Source organism: Panicum virgatum, chromosome 6K, assembly GCF_016808335.1.
Source record: "Panicum virgatum strain AP13 chromosome 6K, P.virgatum_v5, whole genome shotgun sequence".
Lineage (NCBI taxonomy): Eukaryota > Viridiplantae > Streptophyta > Magnoliopsida > Poales > Poaceae > Panicum > Panicum virgatum.
Window position 1 is genome coordinate 15,450,129 of NC_053141.1, and position 17,715 is coordinate 15,467,843.

At 44.7% G+C, this 17,715-nt stretch overlaps 2 protein-coding genes across 2 annotated transcripts; both read left to right on the top strand.

Annotated features, from left to right (window-relative positions):
• Nucleotides 1–5,619: 5,619 nt before the first annotated feature.
• Nucleotides 5,620–7,292, top strand: LOC120711876 (probable xyloglucan endotransglucosylase/hydrolase protein 25). Its single transcript, XM_039997543.1, has 3 exons — nucleotides 5,620–5,928; nucleotides 6,019–6,218; nucleotides 6,737–7,292. Exons 1-3 carry the CDS (start codon nucleotides 5,650–5,652, stop codon nucleotides 7,116–7,118), a joined length of 861 nt encoding a protein of 286 aa, XP_039853477.1. The 5' UTR covers nucleotides 5,620–5,649; the 3' UTR covers nucleotides 7,119–7,292.
• Nucleotides 7,293–11,402: 4,110 nt separating this feature from the next.
• On the top strand, nucleotides 11,403–11,814 carry LOC120713293 (xyloglucan endotransglucosylase/hydrolase protein 24-like). The gene is made up of 2 exons (XM_039999282.1): nucleotides 11,403–11,600; nucleotides 11,686–11,814. The coding sequence occupies exons 1-2, from the start codon at nucleotides 11,403–11,405 to the stop codon at nucleotides 11,812–11,814; spliced, it is 327 nt and encodes a 108-aa protein (XP_039855216.1).
• Nucleotides 11,815–17,715: the final 5,901 nt, after the last annotated feature.

Here is a 17,715-nt window from a genome sequence, read left to right on the forward strand (position 1 = left end):
TGCATCTCGGGCCAATAGAATCCACTAGCCCATACCTTAGCTTGAGTTCTAAAGTGCCCATAATGTCCTCCATATCCCGACGAGTGACACTTTCTTAGAACTTCTTCACGTTCCTCCCTTGGTATGCATCTTCTTAGGACTCCATCTTCTCCATATCTATATAAGTATGGTGGATCCCAATAGTATTTTCTTCTTTCCGCGATCACTCTTTTCTTTGCATTCTTGTCCAAGTGATCCAAGGGCATCCCTTTTATTGCCCTTATTATTTCATTCATCCAACTATCTTTGTCGAGAATTCTATATAGGTGATCATCTCTCATTTGATCCTCGATAGGTTTTTTTCCATCATCTCCATGGTTCATCCTTGATAGGTGGTCGGCCACAACATTTTCTACCCCTTTCTTGTACCTTATCTCCACATCAAATTCTTGTAGCAATAGGATCCATCGAATCAAGCGTGGTTTAGCATCTTTCTTGGACAAGAGATACTTGATTGCCGCATGGTCGGTATAAACTATCACCTTTGAATTTACTATGTATGATCTGAATTTTTCGAAGGCGAATACCACGGCAAGCAATTCTTTCTCCGTTGTTGCATAATTAACTTGGGCTTCATTGAGAGTCTTGCTTGCGTAGTAGATAGCATTTACCTTCCCCTCTTTCATTTGTCCAAGAACGGCTCCTACGGCGTAGTCGCTTGCATCACACATGATTTCAAAAGGTAGATTCCAATCCGGAGGTTGCATGAGAGGAGCACTTATGAGAGATTGCTTGAGTGTTCGAAAGGCGTGAAGACAATCACTATCGAAGGTGTATTCCACGTCTTTTTGGAGAAGTTGTGTCAATGGCTTGGTGATTTTTGAAAAATCCTTTATGAACCTCCTATAGAATCCGGCATGACCGAGAAAGCTCCTCAAAGATTTGATGTCCGTAGGTGGTGGCAATTTCTCCACGGTTTCTATCTTTGCTTTGTCCACCTCTACCCCTCTCTCAGAGATAACATGACCGAGAACAATTCCTTCTTTCACCATGAAATGACACTTCTCCCAGTTGAGCACAAGATCAACCTCTCCACATCTTTTAAGAACTTTCTCCAAATTTGCCAAGCAATTTTCAAAGCTAGTACCATGCACCGAAAAATCATCCATGAATACCTCCATAATCTCTTCTATGAAATCTGAAAATATAGTCATCATGCACCTTTGAAAAGAAGCGGGTGCGTTGCACAATCCAAAAGGCATCCTCCGATATGCAAAAGTTCCATACGGGCAAGTAAACGTGGTCTTATGTTGATCATCCGGATGAATAGGTATTTGGAAGAATCCTGAGTATCCATCAAGATAACAAAAGTGTGAATGCTTTGCCAACCTTTCTAGCATCTCGTCAATGAATGGTAGTGGAAAATGATCCTTCCTCGTTGCCTTATTCAATTTTCTATAATCGATGCACATCCTCCATCCCGTGATGGTTCTTTGCGGTATCAATTGCTCCAATGTTCCGAAGAGCCCAAGGCTATTTTTGCCTAGGAAAGCAAGCCCCGGTGCATCTAATCACCTATTATTTTCAAATATATGCAATCTATGTTGTACTTTATTTATCTGTGTCTTTTAAGTTTTCAGGAGTTGACTGTAACCATAGTTGCATGATCCTAGGTACCCATGTTTTGAATACTAGATGTTAAGCTCGACTAGATGCTCAGCTAATTAGGACCAGTAAAAGTCGAGTGGTTTCCTGCCTCTCGCGAGATTATAGGTTTTGACTGGTTATCACATACTGTAATCATAAGGTTTACGGGCGGAGTCATGACGTCTTGTTTCGGCGCTAGTCTATCGTTTTATTTCGGCTACAATAAAGAACTCTGATGATCTCTTTTATAATTCAAAAACATTTTCTAAATTTTAAACTCAGTTTGTAATAAATGCATGAAGTATTTTGTGATGTAATAAATTTTGGAATGTTGTAATCTCTAAAGTCGCTTTCGTGTGAGTTTTATGCAAGCTTTGGGTTCGATCGAAGCGTAGGTGGTTTTATCAGGACTTTACCCGATAGCGCTACCGGATTACTCCGTTTGAAGTGGGTGTTAACTCATATGGCCTTTAAGGTAATGATTAGTGCACTTGAGCCGGATTAATTTGGACGGTTCTACCACAACCTCGGCATTCCTATGAGCCCAAGAAGGCTTTCAAATAAAGAAGAAATATAGACTTACTAAGTGGAGTCTTTTGTGCACACCTAATAAGTGTGTGGGAGCCTTAGGAATCATTAATCTTGAAAACCAAAATATTTGCCTACTAAGTAAGTGGCTATTTAGGCTGTTTAATGAAGAAGGAATTTGGCAAGACATAATCAAAAGAAAATATTTGAAGAACAAGACTTTAGCACAGGTGGCCAAAAGGCCAGGATATTCCCAATTTGGTCAGGTTTAATGGAAATCAAAGATCATTTGCTATCTAGAGGTAGTTTTCGAGTTCAAGGCGGAACCCAAATCAGATTTTGGGGAGACCTCTGGATTTGTGATAAGCCTTTTATGATTAGGTATGCCAATCTTTATGGCATTGTGAGGAAGAAACATGCTTTAGTTGCGAAAGTGATAAGCACAACCCCTTCGAAAATTTCATTCAGACGGGCTTTAGTGAGAGACAACTTGATTTCCTAGCATGAACTAGTGGGAAAAGTAATTGGGGTTCAACTGAATGATAGAAAAGATGAAGGGAACATATCATGTGCAAACCAACCTTAGTGCAAACCGGATAATCGTCCAAGGGGGTGCGCAGGGGGGATTTGCAAAGTATGATTAGAGACGGGCAGTTAATTGTAAAATTATCCAATACTGATTGAAGTTTGCACGGTTTGCACAAAAAGGTTGGTTTGCACCTGATATGTTCCCAAAGAGGAATTCATATGGTCCTTAAACAAAAGATCCTTATCTAACACTCAATGTACAAGGATCTGATGAGAGAAAACGCTCTCCCTGACTTCTGTGTTTCCTGGAAGCTGAAACTGCCGTTGAAAATCAATGTTTTTGTTTGGTATCTAAAAAAAGGAGTCATATTAGCTAAGGATAACTTGGTGAAAAGAAATTGGAAAGGGTGCACTAAATGTTGTTTCTGTAGCAGGGAAGAGACCATCCGACATTTGTTTTTTGATTGTCATATGTCAAGGTTCATTTGGAATACTTTGTTCCTGTCTTTTGGTATTACACCTCCTTCAAGTGTAGCAAATCTGTTTGGATCTTGGTACAAAAGCTTCCCTTTAAAATACAGAAAGACAATCATGATTGGAACTTCTGCTCTTTGTCGGGCCATATGGCTTTGTAGAAATGATGTGATTTTCAAAAATTCGATTACTAACTCCTTTTTACAGGTCATCTTCTGGGGGACTTACTGGATTAGGAGCTGATCTCTGCTATCAAAAGAGGAAGAGAGGGTCCTCTTGAAAGAAAGGTGCAAACAGCTAGAGTGTACTATGATGGAGATCTTCAGCAAATTTGGCTGGAAGTTTAGAAACAGAATTGAATGCTAGTACTATGCTCTTTGTTTTCTTTTGTCTGCTGAGTTTTGTAAACGTTTTAGTCGGGGGCAGGCTCAGCACTGCATTTTGTGTAAACCATTGGCTGCAAGCTCCCCTGGGACAGCTGAGGCCGGACTTATATCCATAATCTAAAAAAGAAGGGTAGCCCAAAGAAAATAAACAGTCTTCTTTTGTTCAGGTTTTGATAAATCCGAACTGAATTTTTAACCAACTTAATTTTGACAGCCAGCGTATTGCCTTCAATTTCTGTTATCAACTTTTTCTTTGACTTGGCTCCAATCCAGAGTTTCAAACCAAAAATCGCATGTCAAAGGCTGAACACCACTGCCTGCAAGATTACCGTACACTTCCGATCCATCCGCACCTTCTATTCCAGTTCCGCATCGAGATTTCTGCAAATGTAACAGAGGCATTAAAAATATGTTTCCTGTGAAGCATCCAGCATGAAGTGAGAGTTTTTGAATGGATACCGAGACTAAAAAATAAGCATAAGCAATATTGAGCCCATACGGCAGAACACATGCTATGCTCTTCGCTCTCCCAGCACCACGGCCGGTGCGACAGAGTTGTCAGAGAAAGGACTCAGCGCCTCTCATGTGCCTAGGCATTTGCAAATCAAGAAACAAAGCCTAAACAATGTTACACTAATCTAAACTGCATTGGTCGATGGCATCTCATGCATAAAAAAATGTGGACATTAATTGAAGGTTAGACCAGGCATACGTACATCGAAAAATTACGGCCCGTGTGAGCTGAAGTACAAGCCTACACAGGCTTCACGGTGATCAACACAAACTCGTAGTTAGACTGCTGGGAATCCATTGATTGTACATAAGTCAACCAAGACCTGTACGAGTTGGTACTCACACCATGTACAGAAAAAAATACTGGCAAGTTACAGTGAACAGTATGTATAAATGCTTGATCTTTAGACAGGTTGCAGAGAGATGTATGTAGCTCTGTCAGAGTAAAACTGGATGAATGGAACTGCAAAATCACTCTGATAAGTGATAACTCACTCAAAGGCCCATAACACTGCCACTTCACATAACTTCAGTGGTATATCTGTACCAATAGGTGCTGCTGTAAGATTCCTTTTTCAATCATGTTTCAAATCCTGTGAGGAATTATATTTTCGTAACAACACAAAACGATTTGATTGCACTTCCTATCAGGAAACTTTTATTCACACTTCTGAAATAGTGAAATAAACCTTCAGACTTATTTCGAGGGAATTTTTTTTTTTAGAAAGACAGGCCAGAGCCCAGCCCGATTCCATTAGAAACAAGGCAAAAACGTTTCAGCGTTATACAGCATTCAAAGGATAACGGCAAAAGACGCTAGAAGACTGAAAGACCGACAGCTACTCAGCCATTACATTGCTGTTCTGAGCATGTAAAGAAACTCTAGCTTTGTCCTAGGAGTTAACAGGAGCATCTCAAAGCATATATGCATGAAAAGCTGGAGTCAGAATGTCATGTAACATTAGGTACAAGTTAGGAGCTTCAGACCACGTAATGAAAAGAATAGCACTGGACACTGGACATGCACAAAACTTCGAGGCCTCAATTCTCCAGCTGACCTTCTGTGCACAGGAACTCGTGATCTGCATGTGACTGGCCATATTTCGACTTGCAAATCTACATGCCTATGGAGAATAGGTCATCACCTCATTGGCAGTTTGATCAGCACGATGAAACCACATTACCCTAGGATACCAAAAACCCTCTCCTCGCAAAATAAACTAATGGGCCAGAACTTCTCGACTCTCACAAAATATCAATCATTCAACTTGCAGAAGAATCAAATATGCCTGTCAGAAGCCACCGTGGGACGGCTCACAGATTGGTGCTGCGTGAGAGCCCTCAAACCAGTTAGTCAACTCTTTCTCTGTCCAAGCTTTAATTGAAGTCATGATCTACTTTTTTATAACCACTTACTGATCACCAGCTAGATGATTCTCTCCAATTTCTTAGATCATCAGAGAATCAAAGTTGCTACTATGCTAGATCTTGATTAGACTTCACCACCCTAATCTCCACTTCCCCTCTCTATATAAGCCAACACCATGTCGAAGAAAGCACGCTCATACTGTACCTACCAACAGCATCAACAGCCATGGGGCAGGCTAGGGCTCAACTCCTAGCCTCCCTAGCGGCTATCTACCTCATCCTAGCCATCCCTCATGTCACCGGTGGCCTGACCGATGACCTGGAGATAATGTGGGGCAATGCAAAGGTGGTCACTGACATCTCTGGCCAACAGGCCATCGCTCTGACTCTCGACCAATCGACTAGCTCTGCATTCCGGTCAAAGAAGACATGCCAATTTTGCAGGATCGACGTGGAGATCAAGCTCGTCCCAGGGAACTCGGCTGGCACTGTTACCACATTTTATGTAAGTAGCCTAGAAACAAACTGGTTATCGACATTCTATTTCGCTTGTGGATCTTCAGACCAACCTATTTGTGTTGTGATCTGGTGGCAGATGGTAACAGAGGGAGCATGGCAGTACCATGATGAGATCGACATTGAGTTTCTGGGGAACAGCACTGGGCAGCCCTACACCATGCACACTAACATGTATGCCAGAGGACAAGGTGGCAGAGAGAAGCAGTACAAGTTTGATTTTGATCCCACTCAAGATTACCACAAGTACACCATCATCTGGAATAAAGACTGGATCTTGTAAGCTTCTCTGCTATCTTGCAAAAACTATAGCTCTCTCAGTTTTGTAATGCCATATCATTCATTAGTACTCAGTTTCAAATTATAAAGTTCATTTCACATTGTCCTAGGCAAACTTCTCTAATTTTGACTAAGTTTATAGAAATATATATTAATTTCTACATTATCAAATCAAGCACCATAAAAACATATTTTATGGTGGATTTAATGAAGATGTTGGTGTCTTTTACATAAATTTAGTCAAAGTTGGAAAATTTTAACTTAGCACTAAAGTAAAGTGGCCTATAACCTATAACAGAATAAGTACATAATAAAAAAGATCAAAGAGATTGGTAGAAGTACAGGTCCAGGGCATTGAGGCTACACGGGTCTCCCCATGTCGATAGAACCGATATTTTAGAAAAAGAAATTGACACAGTAGGAAATGATCTTGTTCGATCTAATTATTTTGCAAGCACTAATCCTCATCGCTATTCCTTTCGGTGGGTAATAATCATATTGCTATTTCTGAGCTGCAGATTTCTTGTCGATGACAAGCTGTACCGGCAGATCAAGAACAACCAGATATACGGTGCCCCGTACCCATACTATTATCCAATGAGGGTGTATGCCACCATCTGGAACGCCGACAACTGGGCAACACAAGGCGGGCAGGTCAAGACCGACTGGTCGCAGGCGCCATTCACGGCATACTTCCGGAACTACAGGGCCATCCCATGCCCCCAATACGAGAACAACCCCTTGTGTCTCCCAGGCTCCGGTTGGTTTAACCAGCAGCTGGATGAGTCACGGAAACAGCAAATGACACAGGTGGACTCCAATAACAAGATATATGATTACTGCAAAGACCCCAAGAGGTACAAGAATGGGCCGCCCCCAAGGGAGTGTGAGTTAAATTAAAGTAGCAGTGATTCATCCAGCAGATAGAGAGGGTGAGAGGTGTATTTTATGATTCAGCAATTCACCATCATTCTTTTCAAGATGAACAGTTCAATTAACATTTTGTCCATTGCGTTTAAATAGAGAAAATAAATAATAACATCAGATCACGTGCATCCAGATATTGGTTGTGCATATCAATGTGATGTGCTTCAAAGATGATGCAGTGAGCAAAATACTTAATAGCTAAAGGTGTTGTTTGAAAATGAGTGTTGTTTGGAAATGTAGTGGTCAACCACCACCTCACCTTACCAAAAATGAGAATGGAGTTTTACCAAAAAAATATCAGATGCCACGGCTGATAGCTAGCCAGCCCATAGATCTCTTAATGAAAAAGCGGAAAAAGCAAGCCCATAGAAATCTCTATATATCTTACTTCCTTTAAACATTGAATTGGTGCGATGGGCTGGTGGTGCATCCTTGACCAAAATTTAGTTTGGTTGGGGGTTTGTCGCAAGGAAGACGTTTTGCATGCAGGTGCAAGAACCATGGTAGAACGGACATGCTCTGAGTTCAATTGCGGCAGCTGCCGGGCAGTTGCTCCTCTGCGGCAGAAAGCAACACCTCCCTGAGTTACAACTGCGGTGGCAGTTGTGTCTGGGCCCAATGAAGAAGCCGTCGATGGTGATGGTTGTGGCAGTGCGCTGCTTCCAAGTTCAGCACAACATGATTTAATACTTGATTCAGACTTCAGAGTGGGACGAATCAATAGGATAGGCTGGTTCTGCGTTCAAGCAAAAATTGGTTTGGTAGGGTCTTGTATTACTTACTGCAGCCTGGAGGACTTAATTACGAGCGTGTCTATTTGAAATCAATGCTTGCGCAAAACAAAGCTGTGCTATAAGAAAACTAAGATATCCTGATTACTTTATTCTCTTCCAACCAAAAAAAAACTACCATAATCCTTCGGGTGCAATTCAAAGCTGTGTTAAACTGTGAGGATTAGATGCGTTTTCTGGTTTCAACTCATAATTCATGCACAGCTTGTGACCAACAAGGCGACAACGTATAGGTTGGTTGTGAATATGCCCCTTATATCTCATAGCTCAGTTGACAGATAACTACAAAGTGATGCAAGAGTAATCCAATGATCAGGGAATAAAAATCATTGTGCATAATCCGCCCACGGGCATTCTTTAGTCATTAAAAAAAACGCCTGCCAAACTAAGATATATGACATGACACTTCAATTGCTAGATTATAGAGTCAAATTATCAGCCATTATGTCATCAATTTTGTGCATAGCTAATAGCTACTTACATACCTTCAGTGAGGTCGACCAGGAAAGGATAGTCATCCTAGCTACTTGTGCCTAGAACTTTCTTTTCCGTGCTTGAAGGCATAATCTTATATGAGCCTGCAAAGAGAAACAGCCCACACATTATAATCAAAAAAAGTATAGTGTGATACAGATATGATGGTAGCCAGAACAAATATCAGCAGCTACTACCTTCTCCAAGCATTTTTTTTTTGTTATAAATACTATTTCAGTGTGGAGACTCAGCATAGGCAATAGCAAAACAAGTTTCAACTTCCAAGTTTGCAGAACAGACATTCAAAAGATCATCGCTATAAGTCTTTCAACATTCTTATCTCTGAATCCAAAACTTCAATATAATTACTTATGCAGACATTCCTTTGCCAACTTCTAGAGTTCTAGTTTTCACTCTGAAGGTTATTTGATAAAAATTCTAGCTAATTGAAATCGGCTCTTACTTGGTGGTGTTGTAATTTGAACACAGCACACATACGAAAATCTCAGTTTTCTGTTCGCAAACTGCCACCAAAATATAGAAGACCATCATTGGAAGAAGCCTTTGCAAAGAAAAAAGGGGGTTAGTTACAGTGTTTGAAAAATTCTGAAATGTATCATGGCTATACTAAATGTCAAATTTTTCAACAAATCATCACCATACGTGTCACAAGTGCTGGCTGTAAATAGTGAATGTGATATATGCATGCCACTCTTTCCTTTCTTGTTCCTTTGAACTCCCAAATGAATTTGAGAACGAAATGTATGACTTGTTTTTCACAATTTCAGATGCACTTGATGTAAGATATGAACCAGGTCAGCAGGTACCCACGCCCCATAGGCTAAGAAACTATGCTCACATGTTGCATTTATGCAATGCAATATAATGAAATATCTCTTTCCCTTCCCTACATTTCTAGTATCATTGCAAGATCAGATCCCTTTGAGATTCTAACAACATTTTCTTTCAGAAAAATGAAGGGAAAAACTTACAGCATTCCTTCCGCCATGCTTCTTCTGATCATCCCTCCTTTACACCACAGCACAAATTCCAAGTGCTGATGTCCCTCACTTCCACAGTCTGCACCCAGTGATTCACTCTGTACGCCGACTACCTTCCCCTACACAAGAGCACTGTGCAACTCATTGGACACTCTTCCATGACAAACATCTGATTGGGAAAGTTGACAACAACTACGATGCGTGGAAATAGTGGTGAGATCCTCTCCTCCAGAGTCCACTAATAGCACAGAAGTGACTGTAAATTTTCACAATAATTTGCTACGAGGATAATATCTTAACATCTTGGGCCTTGGCCATCATCCACAAAAAAACATCTTGCACATTAGGCGGTGATGCCTTTTAACATCACTAGAAAATTCTTAATAAAATGATATGCAGCTCTCCTGCCTGTTCAAAAGGAAAAAAAAGCATCACATGAAAATCAAGAGATGATGGGTGTAATAGTAGTTAACAGGCTGAATAAATTATAATTTCACCTTTACCACTCGTCTATAACTAGTTGTTAACTCATTGTGGCCCCTGTCCCCCTGATTATTTTACACAACAATTTTTCAGTGCATGCTCACAGAATATTAATGTCATGTTACTGCAATCCGATCACCCATGCCATGTATCTAGAAATTCGAGAAGCCAAAAAATAAAGCCTGAAGAGTATTAGTAGAAGCCGTCCAAGCATTAAATTTAAGCAATCTCTAGGTCCATTCAGATATATAAAAATAAGAAACACAGTCACTATTAATTAAGGTAGAAAGAAGTATATCCTGCTATGTGCCCTGAAACTACAGCCCTGGTACCTACAGAAAAGTGCTCGTATATCTTTTGAGAGTGATTGCTCAACACTAAACCATAACTCAATGCAATTTAAATTTCATAATATCCCATTTAACTAAAACTGACCAGTCATTAGTAATGATCTGAAAAAGTTGAGGAATATGAAGTGACACACTTGCACTAGGATAATTGGAATGATATAAAACAATTTTGGGTACAAGTTGAAGTACAGATGCCACTAAAAGTGCTTTTCATGACACAAAATAGATTGAACAAGAAAGGCAAGAATACTATATTGTTTTGAGCTCAAAAAATTTCATTAGTGCACAAAACTATGCAAGTGCCACGAAATTTTTAAGCTGTTTAGTGCTTACTGCAAGTTTTAGGAGCATGGACATGATTAAACAGGTTGCAGTGTGAAAACACAATCAAGAACTTGTACTGTTGTACATGTAAATTTTCATGTATAGACTTCAGCATGGACAGCCATGTGATCTACAGGTGTTTTGCCAGTTTGACTTCAGGATAATTTGATTATTTTCTGAACAACACTTTCCTTACTAAATGGCATCCTAAACCTGACGGATTCATTCTTCAATGAAACTGTTAGGTCAACCAAATCAGGCTACTCATACAAAGTCTTAGTACTACATTGCTATAAATTTCATTGAACACACCTGATTCCTAATAGCAAAAACAGAGGAAAAGTGAATTCTACCACATAGCATTGTCGGAATACTAGAGGTTAAGTGTCAAGAGCGTATAAGCATACCTCAGGATTGGACAAAACGATATGCTACAATTGAGTGGATCTAGCAATATCACCCCACAGGAACTGCAGTAAGAGGCAACTAAAACCCTCAACTTGCTTGAGGGCCAGCATATTTGGCAGAAGCTACCGTGGGGCGGCCCTGCAGTTTCGATTCCCAATACTTTAATTGATTTTTAAGCCCACTACTTCAGAAGCCAGCCAACAATGTCGAGTTTACTATGGCATCCCAAGAATCCAAGCCCATACGGCATTAGATATTGTTCAGAATACACACTGGTCTCTTTTTCTTAGTCTATATAAGGACATTGTTTCAACACAGCACATCCACAGTTTGTCCACTCGCTAAATACCACCAGAAGCCATGAGGCAGGCTAGGATCCTAGCAGCTTTGTATTTCATCCTAACCATCTCCCCAGCAATTAGCGACATGACCGACAGCATTGAAATGATGTGGGGCAATACGCAGGTGCTCTATGATAGCTATGGCCACCAAACCATGTCACTGACCCTTGACCAGTGGACGACTTCGGCGTTCCGCTCCAAGAGCCAGTACCTCTTTGGGAGGTTTGACATTGACATCAAACTTGTCCCCAAGGAATCTGCTGGCACAGTCACCACAGTATATGTAAGTAAACAAGAAACCAAAAGATCCTCATTCAGGTTACTTATGGATCCTTAACCTAACCATTTTTTTCTTGATCCAAAAATAGATGGTAACTGAGGGACCATGGCAGTACCATGATGAGATCGGCCTTGAGTTCTTAGGGAACGCCAGCGGTGAACCATACACCCTTCACACAAACATCTATACCATGATGAGATCGACCTTGAGTTCTTAGGGAACGCCAGCGGTGAACCATACACCCTTCACACAAACATCTATGCCAAAGGAAAAGGTGGCCGAGAAAAGCAGTACCGTCTTTGGTTTGATCCCACTGAAGACTTCAATACTTACTCCATCATCTGGAACCCACACATGATCTTGTAAGTTCCACCCTTATCTTGGTCAACTTGTTAGTTCCTAAGCAAAGCTGTTAAGGCTCATTTTGGCAAGTTTTTGCTGTTTGGTAAGCAATTCTAAAAATGTATGCTACTTCAAAAGAAGAGGCTTTGTTCAGCATAGCTATTTGAATGTGTAAGGCCTAAACAATTTGTCTGTTGTCGGGATACACTGATACAGAATACTTGTCAATGGTAAACCAATCCGGCGGATGAAGAATCAGATGAGGGATGATACTCCCTTCCCACTCTATCAGCCTATGAGGATGTATGCCAGCATATGGAATGCTGAGGATTGGGCAACGCAGGGTGGACGCATCAAAACTGACTGGTCACAGGCGCCATTCACAGCATTCTTCCAGAACTACACCGTGTTATGTTCGTGGATGGATGGAGCGTGGTTGGAGCTAGGGATTTGGCGCAGGTGATAGTCGTGGTTGGTGGTGGGGCGAGGTCCTGGACCTCGGCGTGTGGGCGCCGTCGAGACGTCGCCGGTAGCTTAGCAGATGGGATCGGGAGGAGACAGAGAAGGGATTAGGGAAACTAGATTGATATTACTTTCCTGGTTTTTCACGATACAGCTAGCCCATATATATATATGAGTCTTTTTAAAGGAAATAACTAACAATATCTAAACAAATCTCCTGCTATTTTAGGCACTTTTCCCGGCGTCCTGCTCGGACTTCTTCTTGGCACGGCGCTGGTAGACACGTCCGGTCATAACATCTCTCCCCCCCCCTGGAGCAACAGCTCGTCCTCAAGCTGGAAATCTGGATACAAGCGCTTGAAGTCCTCAAGTGGAACCCAAGCAGCCGTAGTAGCATCTTGGTCCAGCCACTGAACCAACACCTCATAGCTGCCGCGAGCAAGACGACCCTTCAACACCTTTGCTGGTCTAGGACAGACTCGACCATTCAACACCGGAGGTAGCACTGGAGGAGCCAACGGAGGAGTACCGTGAAAGGGTTTGAGGAGCCCCACATGGAAGACATTGTGCAGGCGAGCACCCGGCGGAAGCTCCAGACGGTAGGCAACGTCCCCAATTTTCTCTGTAATCTTGTATGGACCAAAGAAACGCGGACCCAGCTTACTGCCGTTGTGAACATTCAGCGAAGACAACGGCCGGTTCAGCAGACGTAACCACACCCATTGACCCACCTCAAATGAGAGCTCACGGTGCTTCTTATCATACTGCTGCTTGGAGTACTGCTGTGCTTGCTCTAAGCGATCACGGACTTCAGCCAAGAATTCATCCCGTTCTAGCATCTGTTGTTCCACCGCTGGTAACCGTGCTTCTCCTGCCTCATATGCTCGAATAACAGGAGGATCGCGGCCGTAAACCACTTTGAACGGAGAGGTTTTAAGCGATGCTTGATAGGATGTATTGTAACAAAATTCAGCCCACGGTAGCCAGCGAATCCACTGTCGAGGTCGATCACCCGTGAGACAGCGCAGATACATAGCAATGATTTTGTTAGTGGCTTCCGACTGGCCGTCCGATTGAGGATGGAAGGCCGATGTGAACTGCAACTTGACGCCTGCAAGACCGAACAACTCCTTCCAGAAAGAGCTTGTGAACACCGGGTCGCGGTCACTCACAATGGAAGATGGCAAACCATGGAGCCGAACAACATCCTGAAAGAAAGCCTTCGCCACTGACACAGCTGTATATGGGTGACCCAGGGGAATGAAGTGTGCGAACTTTGAGAACGGATCCACCACTGTAAGAATGACCGTTTTCCCATTGACTCGTGGCAAGGCTTCAATGAAATCCATTGCGATATCTGCCCAAACAACTGACGGAATGTCCAGCGGCTGTAAAAGACCGCCCAGCCGTAGATGCTCTGTTTTGTTTCGCTGACAAACCTCACAGTTCCGAACAAAGTCCATCACAAGGCGACGGTCACCAGGAATGTGGAAATCTGAACGGAGTCGATGTAAGGTCTTTTGAATGCCCTCATGGCCCATGCCGTGCGCGAGGTCCAATAAGGTGGGAACAATGCTGTAGGAGGCCGGCACAAAGATCCTGCCTTCTTTAAGTAACAGGCTATCCACAATAGACCATCCATCCTCCTTGTTGGCAGCCCGAGCACGTGCTGATTGGAGGGAATCATCAGCTGCAACTTGCTTGCGCAGGGAGTCGAATAGCTCAAAGGAGGGTGCAGACAGCAGCATGCAGGCAGCCGCAGCCTCTTCACGCCTAGACAGCGCGTCGGCGACCACATTTGCAATACCCGGTTTATATTCAACTCTGAAATCATAACCCAATAGCTTTGTGGCCCAATGATGCTGCGGGATTGTTGATAGACGTTGGTCCAGCAGAAATTTGAGACTATGATGGTCAGTGCGCACAATAAACTCCCTACCCCACAAATAAGGCCGCCAATTCTTAACCGCTTGCACTAGGCCAATCAGCTCTCGCTCATAAGCAGCAAGCTTGGCATGTCGTGGGGCAATGGGCCTACTGAAAAAAGCAATCGGTCCGCTGCCCTGATGTAAGACGGCACCAAATCCCGTGCCCGAAGCATCACATTCCACCACAAACATCTGAGAGAAATCCGGCAAGTGAAGAACTGGCGCCGACGAAAGTGCTTGTTGAAGCGCCCGGAATGCAGCCGTGGCTTCCTCAGTCCACTGAAATCCGTCCTTGCGCAGGAGCTTCGTAAGAGGAGCAGCGAGGCGCCCATAGTCCCTGATGAAACGCCGATAATACCCGGCCAAGCCGAGAAAACCCCTGACAGCCCGAACAGTTTTGGGCACTGGCCAAGAAAGCACTGCCTTCACCTTGGTTTCATCCATGGCAACACCCTCAGCTGAAATAACATGTCCCAGATAGCCCACAGATGGTTGGCCAAAAGAACACTTGGACTTCTTGAGAAAGAGAGCATGGTGCTGCAGCGCCTCAAAGACAGCTCGGAGGTGCAGCAAATGTTCGGCCCATGTATTACTATAAATCAAGATATCATCAAAAAAAACAAGGACAAATTTGCGCAGGAAGGGTTTCAATACCGAGTTCATCAATGCTTGAAACGTGGCCGGAGCATTTGTCAGACCGAAAGGCATGACCAAAAACTCGAACAGGCCTTGATGAGTGCGGAAAGCCGTCTTCTCAACATCATCTGGGTGCATGCGCACCTGATAGTATCCGGATCGGAGGTCCAGCTTCGTGAAAAACTTGGCACCCCGAAGCTCATCCAGTAATTCCTCGACCACGGGAATGGGAAATTTATCCTTAATTGTGCAAGCATTCAAAGCCCGATAGTCAATGCAAAGGCGCCATGATCCATCTGCCTTGCGCACTAGGAGGGCTGGAGACGAGAAAGCCGACGAACTGAGCCGGATAATGCCTTGGCGAAGAAGATCAGCACACTGTTTTTCAAGCTCGTCCTTCTGAAGATGAGCATAACGATATGGTCTGACAGCCACCGCGTCAGCTCCTGGTTTGAGCCTTATTCTGTGTTCGATCGCACGCTGAGGAGGCATCCCATGCGGCTCCCTAAAGAGCCCGTCAAATTCCTGTAACAGCTCAGGCAAAAGCTGCCCTGGCGCTGCTGTGATTGCACTGAGAGAGAACGGGGATGGTTTGTCGATGCCACACCACTGAATGCGCTTATCTGGCACGCGGAAACCAAATGTTTGTTCCTGGAAATTCCACTGAATGTCTCCCAACAGGCTCATCCAGCTAACGCCAATTACCATATCCATTGATCCCATGGGAAGCGAGTGAGCCTCAAACCAAAAGTAGTCGCCACCAACTCTGCCACGCACCTCCGCCAAGCGCCCTGGGCTGCGGACGTGATCCCCATTGCCCACAGTGACACTGATAGCGCCGTCTGGGTACAAGGGAATTCCCAATTCCTCGGCGACTCTAGTGTTGATGAAATTCTTGGATGAGCCGGAATCCAGAAGAGCTGTGAGCCTGCGATTTCCAAGAAACACCCAGACTCTCATTGCCGGTACCTCTCGAGAGTGGATGCCCGTGAGAGCATATAGGGAGATACACGGTGGCTGCTCGTCTTCAACACGGCCGACTGGTGAGAGCATATACAGGAAGCCGAGCTCCGCTGCGTCGGTCTGTTCCGCAGGTTCGTCCTCCTCAACGCCGTCGGGCACAATCTCGATGACCGCCAGTTGTTTGCAGCGATGGCCGGCGAAGAACTTCTCTGGACAGTTGTAGCACAGTCCCTCCGCACGGCGCTGGGCCATCTCGGCGGTCGTGAGTTGACGGCGAGGAAGCGCCGATGTGCGTGATGCCCCTGGAGGGCGAGCGACCCCTGGTGTCGATCCGGCCACCGGCCCTGCATACACTCCAGCAGCCGTTTGGCTTCCTTGTGTTCCGCTCGTTGGCGACCCTTGCTGCCCGGCCGAGCGAAACGGCGCACGACCGCTCTGTCGCTGTGGTACCGATTCCAGGGCCAGTCTTTGCTCATAGGCGCGTGCGTACCGTATGGCATCATCCAGCGTCGTCGGAGATTGTATGGCGACGTCCGTTCGCAACGGATTGTTGAGGCCGGCGATGAACAGCTGGGCTTGCTGGCGTTCCGAGAGTTCCACCTCTCGGCAAGCGATGGACACAAACTGCTTTGCATATTCCTCCACCGATCCAGTTCGGCGCAGGAGTGCGAGCTCGCTCAAAGGAGACTCCGTGATGGGCGGTCCGAATCTGCGATTCAGTAGTAGGCAGAAGCGTCGCCAATCTGGTTCGCCCTGTGCTGTCTCCAGGCGATAGTACCAAATCTGTGCTGCGTCCGTCATGTGCAGCGAAGCCATCCAGACCTTCTTGTGTTCCGGGGTGTTATGGCCACGAAAGTAGAGATCACAGCGATTAAGTCATGGTAGCGGGTCACTGGTTCCATCATAAGACGGAAAAACCATCTTGGGCTTGAGGAAGGACTGATCATCCTCCATGGCGTCCAGGTGTGGACCTCCAAATCTCTGTTGCGCCGGCGGCGGCCGTGGGTAGGGCGGCGGCGGTTGTGGGTAGGTGAACTGCGGCTTCGGACCAAGGATGCCATCATCCTCTGTGGTGTGTTGAGGCCCGCTGGATCCCGACGATCGATCGCCGGTTTCAATGCGCTTGACGGCCACGCTGACAGACTTGAGATGGTCACCTGCCTCCTTCATGGTCTGCTGGAGCGAATCCACGGAAGTGGGCAAGGCCACCAGGGAAGCCACGCTGGGAACCAGGGGTTCAAGCGCGGAAACTGTGGTACTCATCTTCTCCAAGAGAGTCTTGAGGTCATCCACCGATTTCTGGAGGGCTTCCATGGCGTCCGGCGAACCCGAGCAAGCTGATACCAGATTGTTATGTTCGTGGATGGATGGAGCGTGGTTGGAGCTAGGGATTTGGCGCAGGTGATAGTCGTGGTTGGTGGTGGGGCGAGGTCCTGGACCTCGGCGTGTGGGCGCCGTCGAGACGTCGCCGGTAGCTTAGCAGATGGGATCGGGAGGAGACAGAGAAGGGATTAGGGAAACTAGATTGATATTACTTTCCTGGTTTTTCACGATACAGCTAGCCCATATATATATATGAGTCTTTTTAAAGGAAATAACTAACAATATCTAAACAAATCTCCTGCTATTTTAGGCACTTTTCCCGGCGTCCTGCTCGGACTTCTTCTTGGCACGGCGCTGGTAGACACGTCCGGTCATAACACACCGCCAACGCTTGTGTCCCATACAATAGAGCGTGGATTTGTGGCCAGGGTTCTGGTGATAGCAGTTAGTTTAACCAGGAGTTG

Excerpts from the sequence above, each read along its gene's own strand:
- LOC120711876 (XM_039997543.1), top strand. The coding sequence starts at position 5,650 with ATGGGGCAGGCTAGGGCTCAACTCCTAGCCTCCCTAGCGGCTATCTAC. Across the intron at positions 5,929-6,018 it reads GCACTGTTACCACATTTTAT|ATGGTAACAGAGGGAGCATG; the intron begins GTAAGTAGCCTA and ends ATCTGGTGGCAG. Across the intron at positions 6,219-6,736 it reads TGGAATAAAGACTGGATCTT|ATTTCTTGTCGATGACAAGC; the intron begins GTAAGCTTCTCT and ends TCTGAGCTGCAG.
- LOC120713293 (XM_039999282.1), top strand. The coding sequence starts at position 11,403 with ATGACCGACAGCATTGAAATGATGTGGGGCAATACGCAGGTGCTCTAT. Across the intron at positions 11,601-11,685 it reads GCACAGTCACCACAGTATAT|ATGGTAACTGAGGGACCATG; the intron begins GTAAGTAAACAA and ends ATCCAAAAATAG.